Genomic DNA, 9193 nt, shown 5'->3' with positions numbered 1-9193 from the left:
TCTCCAGTCTAAGTCCCCCTAAAATTCAGAAGAATATTGCAGCATGCAGGACCAGTTTGCATTCAGATGTAGTTGCAGGATAATAACTGCTCCACGCAATTTGAGCAATGTTCACACTCTAGAAGAAAGCGCCTTGCAAAACCCACTGTTACAGTACCAGATCCGAGAACAAGAGCCGGAGGCACGCAGTTCCCTCTCATCTTATCCAGCGCACGAAATTCGCCCAAAGCATCCAACTCAAGATCCAGTTCATCAAGCATTAGAGCCAGTCGAAGTTACAGGCACAAAACACACGCTAGTATTCAAAACATTACAAATTTACAAGCTTCTTTTCTTCCACAAATTTACAAGTTCGCGTTTCAGAACTTTCTCCATATATATAGATATAAATTCCACCAAGACCTCACAGCCCGTGATCGGAGAGTTCTGCGGCACGGCAGTTGGGTAAACAAAAGGATCACTTGGCTTATCGCAGAATGAACACAAATCTGACAGTTCTAACACTTCTTCTTTCTCTTTTTGCGGGGAAATACTTCTGACACATCCGCCAGAAGGAGAGCACACCGTGTTACGCCGCTGCTGTGAGCCTCCTCCTGGCCAGGAACATCATCATGCGGTGGAGGAACCGCGGCTTCTTTGCCTTCTTCGCCTTCTCGCGCAAACCTGGGCCGGCAGGGCTGTTCCTGGCTGACATATCTGAGGACAGTGGGTGAACCAAGGCACAGCTGTCTTCTTTGCATGTGCCCCCGGTGTCCCGATCGCGCTCAACGACGATCACCACCGGGTTTGAATGTTTAGTTTCAGATTTCAAAGCCTCAGCGGTAGCCTTACGACGCTCCCCATGCTCCTCCCTCCATGTCCTCAGTTCCTGTTCCATGGCCAGCTTGCCTTCGGTGGCACTATCGGCCTGCTTTTTGGCAGCAAGCAGTGCTTGCTTTCGTTCTTCCAGAACCTTGTAAACTTCGCTGAGCTTTGCCAAGACGAGAGACTCGGACTCCTTGGCCATCTCAACCTGCGCAATTGCAACAGATATCTTCTCGTGCACAAGCTCTTCTGCCTGATGGGACTTCTCGATGAGAGACGCATGTTCATGAAAGTCCAGTGTGATCATTCCAGGAGAGCCTTGTTCTGCAATGCTTGCTACAAGCTCGCTCTCCTCCAGCGCTCTGAGAGCATCAAGCGACAGCCTCTCAGACTCTTTAGCTGCTTCCGTCTCCTTCAGGACTGCCTGGAGCCTGAATTCCATAGTACTCAGATCAGCCTTCGCTTGCTCCATTTCTCCCTTGCTCGTTCTTAGCATCTCCTGTGCCTTCACAGCAAGAGACTTTGCCTCATCAGCTTCCTGGGCTGCAGCTTGCAGAAGCCCAGGCAACTCGCTCATTCTATCGCAGGATTTCTTCTCCTTGGACTGAACTGTTTCCAGTTCCTGTTTTGCCAGCTTAATCTCTGCCTTGAGAGAAGTAATGGTGATCGATGCCATTGCTTCCAGCTGCTGCATGGTGGCAAGTGCTTCTTTCTCTATGCTTAACTCTGACTGAAGTGATGCAGCAGCAACTTTCAGGGCACATACTTCATCTCTCACCTTATCAATACCCTTCATGTGCTCTTCGAGCTCATTTCTTGATACAATGGTTTCTTCTTGCATGGTCTCCTCAGTTCTGTTGCCTTGTTCTTGTGCTTCTTTAATTAGTTTTGCCTCCACATATGCATTTAGCTCTTCGTTGCGCTTCACCAGCAAGCTGGATGATATTTCGAGCTCTGATTTCAGATCTTCAACAGAGGAAAGCTTCTTGTTGAGTTGACTCAGCTTCTCCTCTGCTTGCCCTAGATTCTTCTTCCATTTAAGACGGTCCTCATCTCGAGCTAAGGATGCACACGCCTTGTGTTTTTCAGCATCATGGCACGTGGCACGAGCCAAATCCAACACTTCCTTCAGTTTGTTGAGCTCTACAGTGAGCTCCTCTGCTTGCTTCTCGGACTCTTTGGATACTATGATGGCTACCTGAGATTTTTCAATGGAAATATCCTGTTCAATCAATAAAGAATCATAATCCTCCTGAACCCCTTTTAACTCATCATTGACCAATTTCAGTTTGGACACCAGTACTTTGTGCCGTTCTTGGATATTTTTCAAAATCTCCTCGCCTGCAACACTATCATCGCTAGCTCCTCCTTCCTCCATCTCTGGTACAATAAATTGGAAGAAATCCAAATCCTCCTTGGCATGTGCCTCTTCATGTTCTGCCCTCTCCAGATCATGTTTCAGGTCTTCAATAAGCTTATTTGTTCTCTCAATCTCATTGAATACAGACAGCTTTGCAGCCTCTGCAGCTTCTGCTTGCTGTTTGCAATCTGAAATTTCGTTCTCCAGCAGACTGACCTTGAGTTTGACATGGTCACCCACCTGGATATACCAAGATTGTTAATCATACAAATGAAAGATTGTGTCTGTAAGTGCTCAAGTAAGTCTCAATAAAACTACAAAAGATGGAATTAAGTTGTAGCTGAGAGAATTAATGTAAGATGATTTGTTAAGTTGTAGCTGATGCAAATGAAAGATAATTTATTAAGTTGTAGCTGAGAGAATTAATGTAACAAACAAGAGAAGGTATGTTGTGAGTTACCTGCACTGGTTCTGTTTTGCGCGTTTTCCAGTTGACGCTACCACCAAATCTTGAGGCAGCCACCTTCACTGACTCAATGGGCTTCGTTGTATCGACAAAAAAGTTACTGGTCCTCGAATAATTCCCACTGTTCAATCTCCTCACAGGTGCAGGCATTTTCTGTCTAGTGTCTCGTAGGCTCATCTGGCGATCAGGCAATCTATGCATGAACCGTGGTTTATCTTCTTTCACCTTTTGTAAGATAGCAGGTGGCGCCTCACAAACAGTCTTCTCAGAATCAGAACAGGAAGCACCATCTTGAACGTTATGCAAAGGTGCACATTGGACCTCTTCTCTTGAGCTAACTGAAGTCTGTGCCATTGCATCTGTGTTTTCTTCTGAAGAATGCATTGTCATCAAGTCACTGATAGCATCCTTTGATTCATCAACTTCGTTAGAGGCAGATGGAAAACTGTGAGAATCTTCTTTGATTGATGGCAACCCACTGTGGTCTACTTCTGATGAACCAATTATGGAATCACCAATGGGAGCCTTTTGTTCAACCGAAATCTCCTGCAGATTGCTTTCTTCATCACTCAATATCAAGCTTGCAGGAAGTTCTTGGTGCATCGGTGTCTCCAAATTGGCACATGCTATTTTCTCAAGGTTACTGTTATCATCTTCATTAGTGCCTTCAGTTGGCTTAGGCTCTAATGAATTTTGCACAGATTTTGGTGAAGACAAAGACGAGTCACCCACTTCAAGATTCTCCTCTACCATTCTTCCCGTCACAGTTTAATTATATATTAACTGTGGAAGAAAACATTGAAGATGAGAATTAGACCGGAACAGCCAAAACCTAAGTATGAGTACCAGTTTACTTACCAAATAAAGTAAAACATGCAAACACACACAACTACAATAAACTCAGCAAAGGGAAGTCCTGAGATACAGATTTTTCAATGAAGGAGGGGTCTTCATATATGATGTTCTCATCCAAGAACATTCAGGAAAGGTTTGAACTTGATAAGATTTTATAGATGATAAATCCATGGTATAAGAGCAAACCAAGTAGTACTTTTATTCAACCATTACTATCAGAGAAGCCACAAAATATTGACTTGATGATTTGTCACGGCAAAGGCTCATCTAGCACAACTATTTTGGCTAAATGTTCTTGGACATAACAAAAGTACGATCTGGACATGCAAACAAGTTGCAGGACACCTCTAAATTTTTGGTTTAATTTCTGATCCATGTGAAACCAATATTGCTTTATCTATGTCAAGAACTGAGGTCTTCATATGTAAGCAAATTACATGGTTAAACAAAATAATCCAACTTCAACCAAAGCAAACATCCTAGAAAGATCCCAAAAGTAAAACTCAAGAACTCATGAAACGAAAAATAAATAAATAAAGGAAAACATGATTACAACTGAGCCACAAATACGACAGTATCTGAAAGCCATGTGCGTGATCAGAAAGTAAGCAAAAGCTGAAACTTACTGAAGAGCTGAGACCTCGTGCCTGTATATTTTGTAATTGAAGGATGAAGGATCTTCAAAACGAGGGGAGGAGACTGGAGATGGGGAAAAGGTTTGGGCAGTTTTTGCAGGTATTGGGGAGACAACACTGGAGGAAGGGTTGAAAGAATTGGGACAGTGGAGAGCCACCTGGGAGTAGAGAATAGGATCAATTTAAAAATATTCATATGTGGGGAAGACTTGGACTTATTCCCCTAATGCAATATTTGGTTTGATTTCGTCCTGTAGTTTTTGTACACTATTTTACTTTTATCAAAGCTACTGGCACAAGCTGGATGGTTAAGGAAATTGTGTGCCAGCATGAAGCAGGAAGCAGGAAGAAGGAACAACTGTATTGGAAATATTCATTTAGAACGTCATGATAGTTGGAAACAATAGAAAAGCTTAGTGCTTCAAGTTCCTCTTTCTTTAGTTTAGTTGGCATTTCATTGGTTGAATATTCTTCATATGCCATTCAGTGCGCAGATTGGTAAAAAGTACAAAAAAAAGAAGGAAAGACAGAAAGAAAGAAAAAAGTACAGCAAAAGAAAGCACGCGGTCTTCTTCTTTGTAACATAGCATTGGATCTGTTTTTATTCTTTAGAGTAAATAAAGCAGGAAGCAAATATGAAAACAATTACCTACATGTATGCCGTATTTTTCTAACGGAACAGATGATGTCAATCATTGTGTCTTCATTTCTACCGTAACAATTTACTGTGTGTATACCTAATCAATGATAACATGGAAGTTACCATATGTGAAAGTAGTAAGTCGAGCATTGCTGGGATGGGATACGAACAATTTTTGCAGTGGTACAAATGTGGAAGATTGTCTGGAAGCCCACCCTGAACGTTCTTTCTTTCTTTTCTGAAGAAAAAATGGATACTATAACTGATTCGAGAAACATTAGCCCTTTCTTAATAGACCAGTGCTACAAAATATTTCGTGTGTAGCTTCTTTCATAATTAAAGCGAGAGACCTTTGCAGGAAGAAAGATTTGTGTTTCCTGTTTGGCAGAACTGAAGTCTTCCCAATGGGAATCTGCACCACAAAAACAACTGCTAAGACGATATATAACTGTAAGTGTAACAAGAAAATGGCAAAGCACATACCCTCATACCAACATTACGAGGTGTCAAGAGTATAACATCTATAACTGGCTGCCCAGTCATCAGGAGATCTTGCTGTGTTCATGTACCTGATACTCGAATTTGATAGAATGGATATCTCACTGAGATTCTGTTGACCTAGCTTGTCCATAGCTTGTCCACAATCTTCTCCCAATCAGACCAAGCAATTCTTTAAGGTATTACCATAACAGCAATGCAACAGCTGTGAGCGCATATCATTTAAATGACCACAATCTTCCTTCAAGGATAACAATGCATTTAGCATTTTAAAAGCAAACAATCCTGGTTGCACTGAGATGGAGATATTTCAAACTTTGTGTAACAACTAGCTACTCCAAGAAATTAATCCATGGATGAATGATTTAGACTATTTTCTTGTGTTAAAAAATGCTCTAACAACTGTCAATCTCGCAGAAGAATGATTTTGCATGTTTCTTGTGTTAAACAAATGCTCTACCAGCTGTCAGTAGACGAACATCAACTTAGGCTTGAGCAGGGTTTCAACACATTCCCCACAATTTTAATGCCTTGTGTTTGACAAAAAAAAGTTCTCTAGCTAATGGAGCTTGTTGTAGGATCAGGGCTACTCAATCAAACTGATTCCCACATCTTTCCTCAACCCTTTTCCTTCCATATCTAACCGCAGCCACTCATAGTCATTCCATTTACCAACTGAAGCATAGATGTTAGAAAGCATGACATAAGACCGTGGATTACTGTGGTCAGAGTCAATGAGCAATTTCCCCACAGCCTCTCCAATTTTGGAATTTCCATGGAATCTACAGGCTCCAAGCAATGACTCAAGCAAACTTTCTGATGGTCTGAATGGCATTGACCCGACAACATCATAGGCTTCATCCAAGTGGCCAGTTCGACCTAGCAGATCCACCATGCATGCATAATGCTCCATCCTCGGTGTGATGCCGTAGTCTATCTGTAGTGATTTAAACAAGGATCTTGCTTGCTCTACAAGGCCACTATGACTGCAAGCTGACAAGATACTAACAAAAGTTACGTCATCTGGCTCCACTCCTGAGGCTATCATCATGGAGAAAAGGTCAAGGGCAGACTTGCCATCCCCATGTAAACCATATGAGTTGATCATTGCACTCCAAGTAACAGAATCTTTTGCCCCTGAGCTATCAAAGAGCTCTCTTGCAAATGAAATGCTTCCACACCTTGAATGCATGTCAATGAGAGCATTGACAACAAAAAGGCTTCCACCAAAGCCATTCTTTAGTAAGAGAGCTGTAACACATTCTGCCAAATCTGCTTTTCCAATCTGCGAACATGCTGAGATGAGTGCCAACATGGTTACTGCATCAGGATTCACATTAAGGAAGCACATCTGCCTGAAGAAATCAAATGCAATATCAGCCAGCTTGCACTGAACACAGGCAGATAAGATGCAATTCCATACTATGATGTTTTTTTCACCAACCGAATTGAAGAGTTTGCAGCTGTAATCAAAATTGTTGAACCTACTGTACATACAAATGGCTGATGTGAGCATAGGGGTTTCTAGCCTGAAGAAATTTCGAACTGCATAGCAGTGGACAGACTTTCCTTGCAACTGACTCTGACAAACAGGCAATACATTCAGTAATGTAATATGATTTGGCTCCTTCTCATTCTTTACCATTTCATAAAACAGAGGTAAGATCTCTTCAGATAGGTTGTTTTTACGGTATCCAGTCATCAGAACATTGTAAGAGACTGTGTTCACAGAAGACAAGCTGTCAAAGAGTCGCTGGCATGCCTGAACAGAACCACAGTTGCTGTACATAGTAATGAGGGTGTGTGTAAGAGAAACATCTGTACTGCATCCACTTTTAACTGCCAAAGAATGAAGTGATTCTCCAATTGTGGCATCCTCAGCCACCGAAATACTGCTGGTAAGGCCAATCAGGGTTACTACATCAAACTGCAAGTCTGCTTGGCGCATCTGGCGGAAGAGTCTTACAGAAGCCTCTGCATCTCCAGCTTCAGCATAGCCAGATATTATCGTGTTCCAAGATATCAACATAGGTACTTCCATTTTCTGAAATAACTTGTAGGAATTTGAGAGTTCTCCACAGTCACCGTACATAGCCAGGAGTGCATTCATCACGCTTTGGTTCAATTCAAAACTGTTTCTCACAGCATATCCATGGATGGACTTTGCCATACGTAAATCTTTTATGTGCCTGCATCCGGAGATCACCTTAATGACAGTTGTTGCATCGGCTGCAACACCTTCAGTTTGCATCCTGCAGAATGCATCAAGAGCAGTGTGCCATTCGTTGTTCAAAATGTACCCAGAAATTATGGAGTTCCACAGAAGATGGTTCTTTGCAGTACAACTGCAGAAAAGCTGCACAGCTGAATCCAACTCCCCAAGTTTAGAATACATAGAAACAAGAGCGCTGACAACAGAAATCTGCTCTGCAAGGCCAAACTTGATAACCATACCATGCACAGATTCGCCGACGTGTACACCAAAGAAATCACTGCAGGTTGGAAGGACAGATACCACTGTTACCAGATTAGGCCCTAGTCCTGCACAGCGCATCAACCTGAAGACCTCGAATGATTCCTTCCATTTGTCATGCTGCATGTACGCTGAGATCATGGAATTGTAAGACACCAAATCCTTCACAGGCTGCAGATCAAAGAGCAACCGCGACGAGGAAAGATCATCAAACCCAGCGTACATTGAGATGAATGCAGGTGTGACGGATTCATCAGCAAGCGCCCCACATTTCAGCGCAAACGCATGCAGCGAATCACCGGCATCCGAATCTCCGACTGCACCGCAGACACCGACAGCAGCAACAAAAGTGCTAGCGTTCGGCCTCATGCCGTCCTCCTGCATCTCCCGCATAGCCTCGACAGCTTCTCTGAAGCACCCATTCAGAGAGTACCCCGAGATCAACGCGTTCCAGGAAATCAGGTCCCTCTGCGCCATGCAGTCAAACACCGCCCTGGACGCGCCAACCCAGCCAGCCTTGGCGTACATGTCAAGCAGCGCGGTCTGCACGCCGACATTGTCCCCGTGCCCGTCCCGCAGGACCCTGCCGTGCGCCTCCCTCCCAAGGAGGAGGCATCCCACGGCCGTGCACGCCTTGATGACCGGCGGGAACGTGAAGTTGTCGGAGCCACCACCGTAGGCGCACGCCGTCCTGTACAGGCCGAGGAGCTCCCGGTGGAACCCGTGGGCCGAGAAGCAGCGGACGGCGAGGTTGAGCGAGTACACCGTGGGGCGGCGGCGGTGGGACCCGGCGAACAACGACGCCGCGGCGCCCGGCATGCCGAGGGAGAGGTAGCCCTCGACGGCGGCCGTGACGGCGGAGGTGTCCCGGTTGATCGCGCCCGTGACGGCCAGCAGCGCGTGGAGCCTGCGGAGGCATTTCGCCGAACGGGTGGCGTGCACGAGCTCCGCGAGCGCGTCGGTGTGGGGCGGTGCGCTTGACGGGGCTGGGGCCGAGGAGGCGAAGGATTTGACGAGGGTTTGGTTGGATTTGCGGAGGAAGCTTCGGGTGCCGAAGGATTTGGGGAGGGCTTTGTAGCGCGGGTTCATGCTCTGGGTGGAGTCTGGACTCGCGACGGAGCAATGGAGCGATTGCTCTTTTCTCAGCTGCTTTTGTTTTTGAGGGTTGGGTTAACCGTCAGGTGCCGCGCCTGTTTTAGAGCAAATTGGGAATATTCAAACAACTTTCACTCTTGCTTTAAAGATCCATATATATTATAAAAGTTTATCAAAAATTCAATATGGGTCGTACTTCCGTATGCTCGTATTATCTGGAGCGTCAACATGTCTTGGGATCTGAGTGCTTCAGTATATTGTGATCCGTATTTTGGCTTTCTCTCCATATTGCAACAGTTTGTAGGCTCACCTCTGCAATGCATTGATTTCGCATGCTGCCGTTAGATAGCGGGTGGTGTGCAGCGCA

General features: G+C 44.7%; 2 protein-coding genes across 9 annotated transcripts; both read right to left on the bottom strand.

Moving 5' to 3' along the window:
• Positions 1–226: 226 nt before the first annotated feature.
• Positions 227–5787, bottom strand: LOC123098694 (protein WEAK CHLOROPLAST MOVEMENT UNDER BLUE LIGHT 1). Of its 8 annotated transcripts, none has more exons than XM_044520752.1 (5): positions 5244–5787; positions 5111–5172; positions 4884–4998; positions 2625–3413; positions 227–2404 (listed from the first exon to the last, which is right to left on the bottom strand). In XM_044520752.1, the coding sequence occupies exons 4-5, from the start codon at positions 3381–3383 to the stop codon at positions 569–571; spliced, it is 2595 nt and encodes an 864-aa protein (XP_044376687.1). In that variant the 5' UTR covers positions 3384–3413; positions 4884–4998; positions 5111–5172; positions 5244–5787; the 3' UTR covers positions 227–568. The 8 variants fall into 8 exon arrangements, with proteins under 8 accessions (XP_044376687.1, XP_044376688.1, XP_044376689.1 ...); XM_044520753.1 differs by having other exon boundaries at positions 4931–4998; XM_044520754.1 differs by lacking the exon at positions 4884–4998 and having other exon boundaries at positions 5111–5189.
• A 13-nt stretch (positions 5788–5800) lies between these two features.
• Positions 5801–8895, bottom strand: LOC123098693 (pentatricopeptide repeat-containing protein At5g39350). Its single transcript, XM_044520746.1, has 2 exons — positions 7713–8895; positions 5801–7622 (listed from the first exon to the last, which is right to left on the bottom strand). The coding sequence occupies exons 1-2, from the start codon at positions 8818–8820 to the stop codon at positions 5845–5847; spliced, it is 2886 nt and encodes a 961-aa protein (XP_044376681.1). The 5' UTR covers positions 8821–8895; the 3' UTR covers positions 5801–5844.
• Positions 8896–9193: the final 298 nt, after the last annotated feature.

This window comes from Triticum aestivum, chromosome 4D (genome assembly GCF_018294505.1).
Source record: "Triticum aestivum cultivar Chinese Spring chromosome 4D, IWGSC CS RefSeq v2.1, whole genome shotgun sequence".
NCBI classification, from domain to species: domain Eukaryota; kingdom Viridiplantae; phylum Streptophyta; class Magnoliopsida; order Poales; family Poaceae; genus Triticum; species Triticum aestivum.
Note: the sequence above shows the minus strand (reverse complement) of the source record. Positions and strands in the feature narration are given on the sequence as shown.

What these genes read in the sequence shown, in the direction of transcription:
- LOC123098694 (XM_044520754.1), bottom strand. Translation starts at nt 3,383, where the DNA reads ATGGTAGAGGAGAATCTTGAAGTGGGTGACTCGTCTTTGTCTTCACCA. An exon ending in GCAAAACAGAACCAGTGCAG is followed by an intron (nt 2,405 to 2,624) that starts GTAACTCACAAC and finishes TGGTATATCCAG; the next exon opens with GTGGGTGACCATGTCAAACT.
- LOC123098693 (XM_044520746.1), bottom strand. Translation starts at nt 8,820, where the DNA reads ATGAACCCGCGCTACAAAGCCCTCCCCAAATCCTTCGGCACCCGAAGC. An exon ending in CGTCGGCGAATCTGTGCATG is followed by an intron (nt 7,623 to 7,712) that starts GTATGGTTATCA and finishes AGTTGGATTCAG; the next exon opens with CTGTGCAGCTTTTCTGCAGT.